At 38.9% G+C, this 17,232-nt stretch overlaps 2 protein-coding genes across 5 annotated transcripts in view; both read right to left on the bottom strand.

Moving 5' to 3' along the window:
- Positions 1-14,799, bottom strand: part of CEP192 (centrosomal protein 192) — a 163,939-nt gene extending 149,140 nt beyond the window's left edge. For all 3 annotated transcript variants that reach the window (XM_077136051.1, XM_077136052.1, XM_077136053.1), the window contains exons 1-3: positions 14,636-14,799; positions 12,997-13,122; positions 2,967-3,130 (exon numbers count right to left, since the gene is read on the bottom strand). In XM_077136051.1, the coding sequence (XP_076992166.1) occupies positions 2,967-3,130; positions 12,997-13,122; positions 14,636-14,799 (454 nt within the window). The remainder of the gene's footprint in view (positions 1-2,966; positions 3,131-12,996; positions 13,123-14,635) is intronic.
- Positions 14,800-16,978: 2,179 nt separating this feature from the next.
- Positions 16,979-17,232, bottom strand: part of SEH1L (SEH1 like nucleoporin) — a 31,357-nt gene continuing 31,103 nt past the window's right edge. For both annotated transcript variants that reach the window (XR_013165312.1, XM_077136058.1), the window contains one exon: positions 16,979-17,089. Coding sequence is in view for 1 of the 2 variants with exons in the window: in XM_077136058.1 (XP_076992173.1) it covers positions 17,050-17,089 (40 nt within the window). In the remaining variant the exon portion in view is untranslated. The remainder of the gene's footprint in view (positions 17,090-17,232) is intronic.

Genomic DNA, 17,232 nt, shown 5'->3' with positions numbered 1-17,232 from the left:
TAGGGTGGAGGAAGCATAAAAATCATACAATGGCATTAAACTTGGATACGAATTTAATCAAGCCTTTAAAGCTAACTTCTGCTTCAAAGGGGACATGGGGAAGAGAGAAACACAGTAAATGACACCATGCATAAGCAAATACGCAAACTCCAATAGTGGGACAACACAAAAGGTGACTAATCTAGCATTTTTAACAGGGAACTGAGTAGGAAGGGGAAAAGGGTAAGAGACCACGTCGGTTTAAATCTGTTGTGTACCCCAGAAAAGCCATGTCCTATAATCTTCATTGAATATTGCTGGGTGGTATCTTTTTTATTGTTTCCATGGAGATGCGATCCACCCAATTCTGGGTGGTAACTTTTGATTAGATGGTTTCCATGGAGATGTGTCTCTACCCATTCAAGGTGGGGTTGCTTACTGGAGCCCTTAAAGAGGGAACCATTTTAGGAAAAGCTTGGGAGCCACAAGAGCCATCAGAACCAAAAGCACCCGGGAAAGCCGCTGAAGAGGAAGCTAACAGTTCTCACCATGTGCTTTCCCAGCTAAGAGAGAAACCCTGAACATCATCAGCCTTCCTAAACAAAGGTATCTGTCCCCGGATGCCTTAGACTGGACATTTCTACAGCTTTGCTTTAATTTAGACATTTTCATGGCCTTGGAACTGTACACTTGCAACTTAAAAAATTTCCCTTTTTAAAAGCCACTCTGTTTTTGGTATATTACATTCTGGCAACTTACTAACTAGAATGAGGCTGCATTATGTTAAAAGACTGAAGAGACAAAACACAAAACAACAACAAATATGCCTATGGCATATATAATACAACTTTGCTTGACCCCAATCCAAGCCCAACAATGGAGATAAGCAGTAAATCTGCACAGGGATTACAGTACTAGATGATAATAACAGAATTGTTAAGGTTGTTAACAGTGATAATAGCATATGGTTCTGTAAGAAACACCCATATTTTTAGAAATGTATACTAAAATACATAGGAGTGAAATGATAATGTCTGGAATTTGCTTTAAAATTTTCAGAAAAAACGGTATTAAATTAGGAAAGATAAAGCAAGGATGACAAGATTATACACTACATGAACCTAAGGGACAGGCATGTGAGGAGTTATTTTTCTTTCAACTGATACTAAATTTTTTTAACTCACCATAAAACTCACCTTTTCAAAATATATAATTCAATGGTTTTTCGTATATTCACAAAGTTGTGCAACCATCACCACTATTTAATTTCAAAACATTTTCATCATTCCAAAAGAAAACCCCATACCATTAGCAGCCAGCCCCTGGCAACCACTAATCTACACTCTGACTTTACTGACTTCCCTATTCTCAACATTTTATATACACGAAATCATATTATATAGCCTTTATTGTCTGCCTTCTTTTGCTTCACACAATGTTTTCAAGGTTCATCCACAGTGTAGCTGTTATGAGTATTTTATTCCCTTTTAAATCCGTACACTATTCCATTTTTTGGAGAGATTATATATATATATTTTTTTATTTACATGGGTAGGCACCGGGAATCAAACCCGGGTCCTCGGGCATGGCAGGCAAGCATTCTTGCCTGCTGAGCCACCGTGGCCCGCTCGAGAGATTATATTTTGTTTATCCATTCATCAGTTAAATAACAGTTTGTTTCCACTTTTCAGGCTATCATGAATATTGATGCTATGATCATTCAAGTATAAGTTTCTGGGTAGCTGTATGTTTTTATTTCTAGTGGCGTAGATGGCTAGGTCCTATGGTAATTCTGTTTAACTTTCCGTGGAATTGCCATACAGTTTTTCAGAACTTTACCATTTACATCCCCACCAGCAACTGTGCAAGGGTTCCAGTTTCTCTACATCCTTGCCAACACTTGTGATTTTTCTTTTGTTATGTTTTTTAATAATAACATCCTAATGGGTATAAAGATGTAGTTTTGATTTGCATTTCCCTAATGACTAATGATGCTGAGAATCGTGTCCAGTATTCATTTGGGAGAAATGTTTATTCAAATCCTTTGCCCATTTTTAAAAATTGGTTGTCTTTTTATTGTTGAATTATAAGTTATACATTTTATATACTCACCCCTGTTTATTCTGCATAATAATCTCTTATCAGATACATGATTTACAAGTATTTTCTCCCCTTCTGTGGATTGTTTTTTCACTTTCTTGGTAGTCAATCCTTTGAAGCACAAAAGCTTTTTTTTTTTTAAGCACAAAAGCTTTTAATCTCAGTAAAGTTCAATTTATTTATTTTTTATTTTGTTGCTTGTGAGTAGAGGTAATATTGTTCTCTTTACCTTTGCATATATTTGAGATTTTTTCATCAAGAGAGAGAAATATCCCTCAAAACTTTTTATTTAAATATATAATAATGCACACACTCATCAATCTTATAAGGTCAACCAGGGCCTTGTTAAAATGGAGCTACAGTTTGGAACAATACAGTACTTTCTTATATAAAATTATCACTTGTAATTTTGAATTTCCAGTTTTGATTTCTTTGAAGAAAGAAAAAGAACTAAGTGCTTAAAAAAAATCTGACAACAGAAGCCTGTTTTCTATTCTTTTCCATGTTTTATTTGATAGCAACTTTTTAAATGATTCACATTCAGCTTGGTTTTCTTAGAAATAATAATTTCCTTTGGAATTTATAATTTAATAATTATATAAAAGTGATTTTATGAGGCAGAATGATTGATAAGAATACACCTGACTGGGAGGGGAGATGCAGCGGCTGCCAGACAATGTGCTTCCCGAAGAAAAGGAGATTTCAGTTTAATCAGTCAAGACAGGTAAGAAACCTTTCCCCATAAGGAACAGTAAACATGAGTAAATGCCAAACCAAAGCATTCTCTGTTTGTTGAAAGATACCATAAGAAACTGGTTCTAAGACTGGAGAAAGAAATGTAAAAAAAAAAAAAAAATGTGAAGAAATCATTTCTGACAGCTCAATACCTTGCAGGTGTTTGAGTGATGAAGCGCCATCAACACCATCCTGGCCCTGTGACAACTGCATGTTTGTAGCTTGTGCCTCTTCTGCTTGTGCTGCTTCACTCTGAGAAGCAGACTCTCTGATTAGAGCTCCTGACAGATGCTGAGTTTCCATTTGGTTCTTTTTCCTAGAGACAGAACTTTTTATTACATTCAAGAAATTAAGGGAATAGAATAATTATAAAATACTAGTTACCTTGGGTAAATCCGCAAAATATCCATTATTCAGTTACATATTTCACCTCTCAGGGAAAAAAAATGGATACAGTAAAAAGAAGCATTTCTGGGTCCAGCCAGGAACTACAACTGCTGACACTGTGGGGGGACCTAGAGATGCATTAACATTCTGGGGCTAGTGCTATACAGTTCACCAAAATATCATACTGCTATTTTCCCCTCAAGTGGTAAGATGAGATTTTTTTTTCCTCATTCAAATAAGTATCTCAGGAAGTAGCATGTCTGGAGAGAAAAACTCAGGTTCCTACAACAATAAGAAAGACGTAAAACAAACTGGCATATGTGCCAAAACAGCTAATTTTTGTACCCCCTGTATCTGGTTCCTGCACCTAGCCTACCACCTCTGCTGTTCCATCTGTGGATGAAAAGGTCTTATAGGCAATTTTCCTTCCACTATACTACAAAAGCTCAATGGAGGGTCTATAGCAGCTCACCACAGCCATTTCACCAGCAAGAGCAGAAGTGGCAAAGCAACTTCAGAAAACGCTTCTGAAAGGCGTTCACCCCTGCTCCAAGGAAAAGCTAGAGAAGTAACGGGAACATGACTGGGATGTAACTCCAGGGTGTAAGTGATCTGGGAGGGTCTTCTACACCACATAGGGAAGCCAAGACTGCAGATGCTGGAGAACTGAGAGGCAGAGAACCAGAGACCGTCCAGCTAGTGCAAACAGCCTAGCGGCCCATTTCTAAACAGAGGCCCAAACCCCTGGGAGTGCACACAGGGAGACAAAGACTAGGAAGTAAGCCAAACCACATTCCTTAACGACTAGGAAGTAAGCGCGAACCACCTCCACCCCACAACTCCCCCCATATCCCACATACCTGAACCCCATCACCCACCCCACTACCGCACTCCAAGTGCTCCTGCCCTGACAACACCCAGTGAGTGCCCACATCCCACAACACCGCCCCACCCATGCACATGCCTGCCCAAGCTCAACCCACCTCTACCACCAAGCGCACAGTCTCGCCCCACCCATTCAGACACCTGAGCATCCAAACATAGCCCCAACTACTACCTTTCCCTCCATACCCCTTGCAAGTAGTCACCACTCACCTTCATACTTGGGCCACACCTGCCTCCAACCCATACAATAGTACAATCCTGCACCTCTCCCCCTGAGCTCTGCACATGTGCACAACAGTGTAAGGACCTCCCACATATATGCACACATGCATGTACATGCAGGAACCCAAGCCACGCTTTCCAGCTCTGGACAACCACTGAGCTGCGGATCTGGACTGCAGCCGACCCAGGCCAAGCAGGCACAATCCCAGCTGGCTGTTCCTGAGCTCTGCACATGCACAAACTAGGGCCCCACCCTAAAGACTGATGCAAGCTCACAGTAACATCCTCCTTGCAGGGTGCTCACGCATCCATGCCCTGACCTCTACAACCCTGCACTCAAGCCCCTGCCCCACAAAACGTGTACACCCTTGCCCATCACCCCCCACCCCGCCCGACCTCATTCCCACACAGCACCCTGCTCCCATACCGGGCAGGTGCTGATGTGCACATCTGTGCTACATAGCCCCTGCACCTGCACACCTGTACCAGGGCCCACTCACCCAATATCACTGGCACCTGACCCAGTTCCTCAAACCCCGCAACTGTGCCCTGCCCCTTACACACTCACACATCCTCATCCTGGGTCCTCTAAATCCCTCCACTTCTGCAAGGACACACCTACCTGTGCCTGGACTTCTGCGCTACCTACCCCACTACCTGATACAAATGACCCCTAGGCTCCACACCCCCACACACATCCGGCCTCCATACCAGCCCCCATGTATGCATTCAGCCCTCCATCTACCTCCCACAGCACCCGACCTCTGTGTCCTCCATATCTTACCCTACTCCTGAGCTCCAAGGCCTACCTGAACTGCATCCTGCCCCCAGAGCCCCCACACCAAACCTCTACAACCCCTCACCTGTACCCCACACTTACATGCACCAGTGTAACATCCCTGCCCATGCCTAAACTTTCGCTGCAACCCATCACTGGACTGTTCTGCCCTGCACCCTGTAACACATCCACCCACAAAAACAAAGCTTTAGACGACTAAAGTAAAGCAACAGCCAAAATAACCCTATCAAGATATTTACATGCCTTGAAGTCAACTGAAGATCACTAAGCATATCATGATGCACACAGATAAAGCCCAGACTACAGATCAAATTAAAACACCAGAGGAGACATAGATTTTGGAACTAATCAAACATGCTCATACAACTATACTAAATCAAATCAATGGGACGGCTAATGACATACAGGAGCCCAAAAGACACTAGAAGAGCATAAAGAGAAATATGAAAGAATAAAGAGAAAAACAGCAGATATCAAAGAGATTAACGATGCAGTTGATGTAATACAATAATGTAAGTACACTGAATGAGGCTGAATTTGAGAGTGATAGAGGAAGGAAGGAGGCCTGGGGGCACAAATGAAATCAGAAGGAAAGATAGATGATAAAGACTGAGATGGTACAATCTAGGAAGGCTTAGAGAGTACAATGATAGTAACTAAATGTACAAATTAAAAAATGTTTTTGCATGAGGAAGAACAAAGGAACATCAATATTGTAGTGTGTTGAAAACAAATGGTCTTTCATATTTTAAAATTTCAACTTCTGTGTGAAACCAAAGCAAAAAATGTTTATTTGGTACAATATTTATATTTTGACTAGTGCATCTCCTAATATAACTTTTACGGACAGTTTAACTGAACACCATAAGCACATGGAACCTTGAGTAGGGCATGAGGTTTTGTAGGTTTGTCCAGAGTGGTGCCCTGATGAATTCCAAAGTGATATGAACAGTGAATAAAAAAGTATTTGCAAAGTCCCCTTGGGAATTGATGAGAAAGGGGGAAAATTCAACTTTCCCAAGTTGAATTCTTGATATTCTCACAAGCAGTGGGGACAACCAAAGCAATAAGCTAAGCCCCCAATCTTGGGGTTTGTTCATATGAAACTTAACCCCGCAAAGAATAGGCTAAGCCTACTTAAAATCAGGCCTGAGAGTCACCCCCGGAGAGCCTCTTTTGTTGCTCAGATGTGGCCTCTCTCTCCGGCCAACACAACAAGCAAACTCACCACCCTCCCCCTGCCTACATGGGACATGACTCCCAGGGATGTGGACCTTCCTGGCAACGTGTGACAGAAATCCTAGAATGAGCTGAGACTCAGCATCAAGGGATTGAGAAAAACCCTAGAATGAGCTGAAACTCAGCATCAAGGGACTGAGAAAACCTTCTCGACCAAAAGGGGGAAGTGTGAAATGAGACAAAGTGTCAATGGCTGAGAGATTCCAAACAGAGCTGAGAGGTTATCCTGGAGGTTATTCTTACGCATTGAGTAGATATCACCTTGTTATTCAAGACGTAAGGGAGAGGCTGGAGAGAACTGCCTGAAAATGTAGAGCTGTGTTCCAGTAGCCATGTTTCTTTAAGATGATTGTATAATGGCATAGCTTTCACAATGTGAGTGTGTGATTGTGACAACCTTGTGTCTGATTCTTCTTTTATCTACAGTATGTACAAATGAGTAAAAAATATGGATTAAATAAAAATAAATATTGGGGGAACAAATGTTAAAACAAATACTAGTGATCAAGAGTGGTAAGGGGTATAGAAAAAAACAGGGGGGACAAATAAATTGAGTAGACGGAAATATTAGTGGTCAATGAGAGAGAGAGGGAAGGGGTATGATATGTGGGAGGTTTTTCTTTTTTCTTTTTATTTCTTTTTCTGGAGTGATGCAAACGTTCTAGAAACTATCATGGTGATGAATACACATGGTAATGATATTGTGAGCCACTGATTGTACAACGTGTGGAATGTTTGTGTGTTAATAATGTCCATGTTTCTATGTTGTTTTGGCTTGTCAATTAAAAATACATATGAAAATAAAATAAGATAAAATAAATTTAAAAAGAGAGAGAGAGGCAATGTGCCATGTAGAAGGGAGCCTCAATAATATTAATCGTCAATTTCTCACAGGAAACTATAGAGGTAAGAAAGCAGTAAGAAGATGTATTTAAAGCCTGAAAGCAAAAAAAAATTACCAAGAATTCTATATCCAACAAATCTCTCAAAAATGACCGAAAGATTAAGATATTCCCAAATAAACTGGGAATTCATTGCCACTAGACCTGCCCTACATAAGAAATGCTACAGAGAGTTCTGCAGCTTGAAAGGAAAGGACCGTAGACACAGATCATGGGACTCATAATGCAGACATATGTCATTTGTGACAAGAACTTCATAAAGGTAGGGGGTCGGAGAGGTATAAGAATTTAGCTCATGAATGCTATTGAAGTTAAGCTGGCATCACACCAAATGAGACTGTCACAGATTTCAGATGTTAAGTTTAAGCTTTATGGTAACCACAAAGAAGATATCAGAGAACATGTAAATTCACAGAGACAAAAAGTAGAACACCGGTTACCAGGGTCAAAAGGAATGGGAAAATAGGGCGGCCCTTGGTGGCTCAGCAGGCAGAGTTCTTGCTTGCCATGCCGGAGACCTGGGTTCGATTCCCGGTGCCTGCCCATGCAAGGAAAAAAAAAAACTGAATGGGATAATAATGCATAACGGGTATAGGGTTTCTGTTTGGGGTAGTGGGAAAACTAGTAATGGATGGTGGTGAAGGTACCACATATCGTGAAGAAGGGTATGCCTGGGAACAGTTGAGATGGGAAAGTTTATGTTGTGTAAGTTTCCAGAGAAGGGAAGGAGGGAAGGGTGGAGGGAGAGAGGGAGAAAGAAAGAACAAGACAATGGCAATGATAATTAAATGCAATAAATGATATTGGATGAGATGTAATAAAGGAAAAGACTCAAAAGCACATAACTGAGCACATCAAGGCAAAACTGAATATTCTTGCCCTTAGGAAATGTACATGGAAGAACTAAGTTTTCAGGGAACATGAACAACCTACTCTCAAATGTACAAAAAAACAGATGCAAGACAGGTAAACAGATAGATGGATAGACTGACAGAAAGTCAGATAGATGAAGAATGATATGCCAAACATGGCAAAATGTAAAAATTGGTGGATATGGGGGTCAGGAGTATAGGTATGTTGTAGGTCTCTGTATGGGGTTTGTATGATTTTTGCAACTGTCCTAAAAGCCTGAAATTATTTCAAATTAAAGAGTTTAAAGAGAAAAAAAGTGATGGTAAGGGAATTGATATAAGTGAAGCAACGTGGATGAGAGTCACCAGTTCAAACCCAACCTTACCACAGATTCTGGAATTTGAAAAGCAGATGTGGTATGCAGGACGAAACAAAGCTGTGACTAAGACTAGAACAGAACAGAAGAAGGAGAAGAGGAAACAAATCTGCCAAGAATAAATGCTAAAACGTTTCATGGCAAAAGTCAGAAGAAGTATGAAAGAAAAGTCAGAAGAAGAATGGAAGAAAAGTCAGAAGAAGAATGGAAGAAAAGTCAGAAGAAGTATGGAAGAAAAGTCAGAAGAAGTATGGAAGAGATCAGAGAGAGGTTAATTGGAAGTCTATCAAACAGTTATGCCATTCAATACCACCTCTCCTTCCCAACCCAAGCAAAGAAAACAGCAATGGAAACGTGACACTGCACACCTGGAAATGGGAGGGAAAAGGAGCACTCTTCTCTAGGCAAGGTATATAAAATGCCCATGGAGAATGAAGCTATGGTGGCAACAGGAACACAGAACAAAGCACTGAACATCTGGTGTCGATTTAAGACTCCCAACTCCCAAGTGAAGTTAACCAGGACAGGTATTAAACTTCATTCTCACTCACTGCGGGGGGGGGCCTACAGAAACAAAGCTACATGTACAACAGTGTAAGTAACCACTAGCAACCTAGAAGACAGTCAAAGATCTAACATAGGAAAGAAATGAACAGCTCAAGAAATTAAAAAGAAAAAGAAAAAAGATGAACAAGTGAAACAATCCCAGAGACAACCTATAAATAATCAAGTAGCTATTTTATCCACAGAAAGGGGCCATTATAAAATACAAATGACCAGGAAAAAAGAGCTCTTATAATTAAGATGATTGCCAAAATGACTGAATAGGAGGATAGAAAATAAAATCTTCAGAATTCAGTGAAAATTATTTTAATCTTTGAATGCTACACTAAATAAAAGAATTACTTAATTGCAAGGTTAGAATAAAGTCTTTTTGGGGGGCGCATGGTCCAGGAATCAAACCCGGGTCTCTGGCATGGAAGGTGAGCATTCTACCACTGAATAGAATAAAGTCATTTTGAAATAAATAAATTCCATCCCTCCCAGACAGGGATCCAAGATGCCAAGTCGTCCCCTACACCAAGACAAAGGACATGCCTTTCTAAGCAGTCTACCTTCCATCACAGTGGTCAAAGGAAGCCCTTGCACTCAGAGGACAATACAACTTCACTACTATAGCTCTTAAGATTATTCAACTAAGACACAGGGCAGTCCCCAAGCATTCGCTCACCCCTGGCAGAGTCAAAAGTTAGGCCTGAGTACTGTGCATGAGACCCCACCTCACCAGGCCTCCTACCTTTCAGTAACAGGGCTCAAGCAGGAGCCTTGTGTTTGGAACAAGATCACTTCACAGAGCCCCTCACCTCCATCAGAGAGTCAAGAGTGTTCAAACATACCCCTTTCCTATCCCACAGTCTCATCATCAACAGCAGTAGAAGGGAGTGATTCCCTTATGCCCTTCTTTTTTAATCTCTATTTATTTCAGTCCCCACAAGGGTTCCAGGATTCCTCACCTCTGGCACTCTAAACTCCATTAAGACTACGGCACATCCCAAAATTCTTTCCCTCCCCAGCAAACAAAACCTTACTACTGTGCCCTCTAGAACTTATGGTGCTCGATCAGTAAAATCCTTCTATTCCTCAGCCTTTCCTCTGAACACTGCTTAATGAAAACCTGGATGTGCAAAGGGGACACTGCTTTCCCCAAGCTCAGTCAGATGGGGACTACTGTCTCCCCCACAGCTTCAGCATCACTGGCCCTGGAGACGGAACACTCCTTGCTCCGCAGGACCATCTTCAAATCACTCTTCCTAAAACCTTCTGCCCCTCAAGCCATGTGCCCCTAGTAACACAAATAATCCCCTGACCCCACCGCAATCTCTAATCCATTAACACCACCACTCTTCACTCTCCCGTACCCTTATATCTTCTCTTCCTTCTTTACTCGGCCTAAATTCCATGTTCAATTATCATACATCCTCAACCTCCTTATCCCTCTCACCCTTATTCAAACTGCAATCCTCATTAATTCTAGTTCTCCAGTTACTCCTCGCCTGCACTTCGTCACACTGAATGGTCTCAAACTTCATATCCCTGACCCTCAAGTTGGGTCCTTGACGCTGTTCAGCCATCATACTACTTCCCTAGTCCATCCACTTTCCCACACTTCCATATGGCTATTTTCCATTTCTCTTTCCAAACCACCAACTCCTCACTGTGAGAAGCCTGGCACAAAAGAAAAGACCAGAGAATGACATATTTCAGATTCTCACCACCATGGGCTGCCACATATTCTGCCTTCTCACCTATTAATACAGAATTACCCATGGTCCTACCTAAATTCATCCCCCACATTAGAGCCCATCCTCTCATATTTACTCAAAGATTTGTCTTTTCCTACTGACTCAAAATTTCCCTTTCCAGATTATTCCTATTACCATGTAAACACTCAGCAATTTCACCCACCATAAAAAAAAAAAAAGAAAATCCTTCTCTTGACCCACTATACCCACCACCTACCATACCCCCATTTCTCTTTCTTTTTACAGCAAAACTCCAAGAGTCGTCTGTTCTGTCTCCAATGCTACCTGCTCTTTTTCTCTTAAACCCACTCTAATTAGGCTACTATTTCCCTCTCTCTCTACCAAAACTACAACCTAAACTATGTTAATTCCAATGATCAATTCTCAGTCCTCATGTTATCTGACCCAATTAGATCACTCTCTCTTCTTTTACACAACTTTTCACATGGCTTCCAAGAACTCTTTCTTTTCCTCTCATCTCTTATAACTAATCCTCTTACTCTTTTGTCTATTGCTCCCCTCCTTAACTTCTTAGTTCCTGTGTGCCCCAGAGATGAGGCCTTTGTACTCTGCTCTCCTAAGTGCACTCACTCCCTGCACATCCAGCCTTTAATGAGGTCTTCCCACTTCCAATATTGCCTCCCTACACTATATCTGCCACACAGCAGTAGAGGGTGCCTCTTACACATAATTTGGATTGAACTCTCCAGTGGTTCTCCTCTCACTCACAGTAAAGTCAAAGCACTTGCTCTCGCCATTCCAGCCTTCTTGCTGCTCTCTGTACCTACCTTATGCTCCTACCTTGATGCTCTTATGCTGGCTCTATCCTTCACCTGAAATTCTCTTCCTCTGCTCAGCTAAGTCCCTCCTTCAAAGTCTCTACTCATACCTTACCTTCTTAAGGAGACCTGTACCAACAACTAGCCTCAGTCTTCTCTTTACCCCCCTTATCATGTTCTGTATTTTTAAAGCATTTACTACTACTAATACACTATTAAAATGGTATGTTTTAATGTCTTTTTTGTATAATGCCCATCTGTTTTGTTCACTAATACTTCCTAAGCAACTGGAAGAGTGCTTGTCCCATAGTAGGCATTCTGTAAAAAATACACTTGAATTAATGAATCTATAAAGGGTAAACATCTTAATATACAGAAAGCACTTATATATCAAGGCTATCAAGAGGTAACTCAATACAGAAGCATAATGAACAGACTTTAAGGTTCAAGCCCACAAATAACAAATATGAATACAAACACAGAAAAGGTTAAGATCATCACTAATCCCCTACCAAGAAATAACTACTGTTTACATTTTGGTTTATACCCTTCCAGACTTTCTTCTCTGTGTATACTCACACATATAAATTTTTTACCTCTAAAATCAGCAAAGACGAAAAATAATGCCACCAAATGTGGAGTAAGGTTTGAAGAAGCATTCTCGTACACTACTAGTGGAAATGTACACTGGTCAAGGTCGAGTTTTCTAAAGAGCAATGTGGCAATATCTAATGGTCTTTAAAAGTAATTATTCTTAACTCAGCAATTTTAATCCTAGGAATTTATCTTAAAATAATCTTCTAGGTGTGCAAAAATACATGTGTAATAACAAAGTTCAGATCATAATAGCAAAACTCATAAGACTGAGATTAATAGCATAATCTCAATGCTCAACATGGACTTAATTGAGTACGCAGCCATTAAAATTATGAAGTAATTAAAATTGAAAGACGAGCTCAGAGCACTAACTCTTTTTTTCTTTTCATGGGCAGGTACCAGGAATTGAACCTGGGTCTCAGGCACAGCAGGCGAGAACTCTGAGCATACTAATTTTTAAAAGTTACAAACAGTATGTTTAGTTTAAAATTTTAAATGCATGTATTATATACATACACATGTATACGTGCATAGAAAGTGGTCTGGAAGACTACAAATGAAAATGTAATCAATGGCTATTCTGGAGTTAGTGGTATTACAGATATTTATTGTCTTCTCAAATTTCTTTGTATTTTCTATTTCTTTCAACAAGCTTAAACTACTTTTGGAATCAGAAAAAAACACTATGAAAGACTAAAAACGTTCGTGATTAAAATTACATCAAGAAAAATGCTCAATGAGTCCCAGAATTAATCAGAGAGACAATCGCACTTCCATCTTCTTCAAGACTGAGTGAGGCTCACTTTAACACAGTAAAAGTAAGATTAATGTTTGAACTTACTCATCATCCTGGAACCTAAGTTGTAACCTCTCTTTTGGTTCAGCATCACTCTGGCTACTGAGTAATGAGTCACATGGAACAGGAAATCTCCCTTCTACTAAGTAAGATGCCTGGATATCAGAATACCTACACACACAAAAAAATGTTTTAACTGCTAAGAAGTAAATAATGCACATTTACAATTCACGTGGCACAGACTGCATGAGAGTCAAGCACCTAGGTAAAAAAACAAAGTGTCCGCAGTGTTAAAAAGCACTGAAAACCTGTGTATCAGCAACACGGTACTGACATGTATTAAACAAGCCCGTCCTAGAAATCTTACACCTAAAAGAGTTTTTATAAAGAGAGTGAATCTATCTCTTCATTTCACAGATAAAGATGATGGCCTTACCAAATGTTCAGGTTGAGGAGGACAGATTAAGTAAATTAGATATTTAAACATGAGCAAACTTTGTATATTAATATGTAATGGACACACAAACTACCCACATTACATTTGGAGATGCAAAATAAGGTATATATAACCAAATATCTGTCTGGTTAAGAAAACGGGAGGAATAAAAAAGTTTAAGAAAATAAAAGCTGGTTTAGTTCTAGTAAAAAAACAGGATCTGGAATTAGGGAACTGAAAATTATTAGAACAATAAGAGAGAAGTTATTTTGGACGTATATAACAGAGTAAAGGTTTGAAAGACAAACATACAAGTATGCAAAACAAGTAAAACTGGCTAAAATGAACCAAAAGGGATACCATATATGCTACAACATGGATGAACCCTGAAATCATTATTCTAAGTGAAGTAAGTCAGACATAAAAAAGAAATGTATAATTCCACTTAGATGAAATATCTAAAATAAGATAATCTATAGTGACTAGAGGCTACTAGGGGCTGTTAAAAGGGGTAAAGTGGGGGTTAATGTTTAATGGACACAGATGATCATGATGGTAGCACAATATTGTAAAAGCAATTAATGTCACTGACTTATATATTCAAATGATTAAATTAGCAAATTTTACATTACATGTTACCACAATTTTTAAAAAGGTGGGGACGGGGGGATACCATGTCATAGCTTTAAATACACATAATGATTCAAAACCCTAGCCATAACTGATTGGACTTAGGATGGACCATAATGTAAGCTAGACCAACAATCATAAGATTTTAAGAGACAATTCATCAGTTTCCTAGTGTAGCTGGAAACATGATATGTATTTTATAATATGCAACAGAGAAGATGAAACCAGTGTCATGAAAGAAAGAGAACGAAAATAATTACACAGAGAAGGGAAGAGGAAAAATACAAACTACTATTCTACTGGGTTTCTGGATCCTGATTCTGTACCTTCCTTAGACAGAGCTCTGCATTCCTTCTTCTAATTTCATGTAATTCTCCTGTACTTTTATAGCCAATTTCACTTTTGAATTTCAGTAATTCAAACTGGTTTACATTACCAGCAATCAGTAATGCTGAACTAATAAAAACTCAAAACACAGAAAATAATTAACTTCAGATACGTATCTCTCTCAAAGCAAAAAGCTCTAGCTTGACAGAAATTTTCTGTAAGTACGGTACATCACAGGTTTTATGAACCTAAAAAGTAAGAAATTACATCATCTGTTCAAACAAACCTCACCTGTTATCAGTACTGGATCTATTTCTAGCAAGAGTAGAAACAGCAACAGGCAAGCCAAGATTTGAAGAAAGAGTGACATTTTCCAAAATCCCACTATTATTGAGGAAAGAACTGGTTAAAAAGCTTGGAAACGACTCCTCTGCTATACCTCGAAAATCTTCCATCTCACTGCAATAACAAAAAGTATTTCATTAGTCAAATACTACTACTAAACCTTTTCAAATTACTAAGAGTACAAATCTTATAAATCTTAGAAAATACATAAACCTTAAGGAAAAAAATTTTTTTTAATATCCCTAAAAGAGAATACTATTGGCAAATATTCTGAGGTAAAGTAATTCTCATAATATTTTGCTACTTTATAGCTGCCAACATAAACCTCAAGCATCATATTTCATATTCTTTTAATTAACATAATGAAACAACAAAGCTTAATTTGGTCTTGGCTAGGTGTAACAAGGAATATGAATACCACAATATTATCTAATAAAGAAGGCATAACACACAGTACAGACAGATGATTTCAGGAAGTATTTAAACAATAACAGTTATGTACTCATTCTAACATGGAACAGAAAAAATGTAACTAGCAATATCTAGGCTATCATTTAAGAGATTATCGCTAAGGCTGAGTAAACAGTTTTAAAAATGAGTCAATTCACAGCCCCCTTCAGCACGAAAAAGTTAGAATGGCCATAGCCCAAACACCCCTAAAGAGAGGGATAGAAAGATCAAAGGTGATGATAGAGTTATACAGAGAAGACAGGATTTAACAAATGAATATGATTGCTGAATCACTGAATTGGTATCTCTTTTAGTCTCCAGAATCTTAGAGCAGCTAGAAGTAAAAACCTAAAATTGTGGAATTGTAACCCATGCCAAACTCTGAAATATGCACTACAACTAATTGTTGTGCTGTGCTTTGAAATTTATTGCTTTTTTGTATACACGCTTTCACAAAAAAAAGAAGGGAAAAAAGTCAATAGTGATGATAAAAAATATTTAAGCCCCTAGCTGCCTATATTCTGGAGCAACTAGAAGGAAAAATCTGAGAGGATCGTATGGTAGCCCATAACAAACTCTGGGATCTGTCCTGTAACTACTTTGTTAAAGAGTGCTTTGAAAAGTATTGCTTTTTTCTTTCTTCCCTTTGTATATATGTTATATTATACAACAAAAAGTTTAAAAATAATAATTTTTAAAAATGAGTCAGCTCAAGTAAAATTTCTGAGTAAAATAAAGTTGGCACATGGACCAACTAAGTAATACATAAAGTCTAGAAAACACTGAACAGATTCTATACCATGAATGGAGAACCAAGGGGCTGTTAAAAGGGGTAAAGTGAGGTTATATTCAATGGATACAGAATTTCTATTTTGGGTAATGAAAAGGTCTTGGTAATGGATGGTGGTGATGGGAGCACAATATTGCGAATACAATTAATTTCTTATACATTCAAATGATTAAATTAGCAAATTTTACATTACATGTTACCACAATTTTTCATGGTTCAACTTGACAAGGACTGCAGTACTAAGGAGACGGTACTCAATTATGAAAATATTTGAGTGCTTATCATGTAAGGGTAGTATGCAATACAGTAACAAAAGTAATGAGGGGGAGAAGAAAATAAATCAGAAAAGGCTCAATAACTCAGTGGGTATTGGCACTTCACCTCGAAGAATGAGAACTTTTATAGACAAAGAATGGAATGAGGGAGTTTTTAGGATGACAAACAAAAGAGAATTAAAACTTAACTAATACCTACTACTTCAACTCCTTTAACCCACAGAAAAGCCTATGACACAGGTATCATTCCCATTTTATGGATGAGGAAACCCACACTAAAATAGAGAAATTTACCCAAGGTTGTATAATCAGTAAAATTCAAACCCAATTCTGACTCCAAAATTCACTCCTTAAGTGCCAAGTCTGTTGTGGCAGTAGGAAGTACCACAGTATTTTGGCAATGTGTGTACAAAAAAAAAAATGGTAAGAAATCAAACTAGAATACCAGTATGGGGCAAGATCCTAAAAGTCTTAAATGTCACACTAAGATGTTTAGACAGCATTCTACAACCAAGGAAAGGACTGAGGTACCTGTAGTATATATAGAAAGGGAGAGAAACTAAAGCCTGGAAGACCATTCAAAGGGCTACTATAATTAGTAAGATGGATGCTAAGGAAGGATAATTCTAGGATCAAAGACAAATGCATCAGTGCGCACATTTTAGGTATTGCAGACTAATAATTTCATGATTCTATAAAGTAGAAAAAGTTTTGAGACCACTAAAGAACTATACAAAACATATCTGGTTACGCATGAAGTATCCATACTCACCTCTGCACTTGACCCCAACTCCTCTCACCACTGCAATGACAAGCACTCCATCAGTGGTCCCCTCTACACACCGCTATGGGATCATTCCCACGAGCAGGCTGTTTAACTCCAACCTGTTAAAAAAATAAACAACAACAAACTTCCTCTCCCATACCCATTATTCCCCTTTGGCCACCACCACATCTATGCTTCCTTTACCACAAAACCCCTCCAGAAATGAATGAATACTTGCCATCCAATTCTTCTCCTATTGTCA

Source organism: Tamandua tetradactyla, chromosome 18 (genome assembly GCF_023851605.1).
Source record: "Tamandua tetradactyla isolate mTamTet1 chromosome 18, mTamTet1.pri, whole genome shotgun sequence".
Classification (NCBI taxonomy): Eukaryota; Metazoa; Chordata; class Mammalia; order Pilosa; family Myrmecophagidae; genus Tamandua; species Tamandua tetradactyla.
Note: the sequence above shows the minus strand (reverse complement) of the source record. Positions and strands in the feature narration are given on the sequence as shown.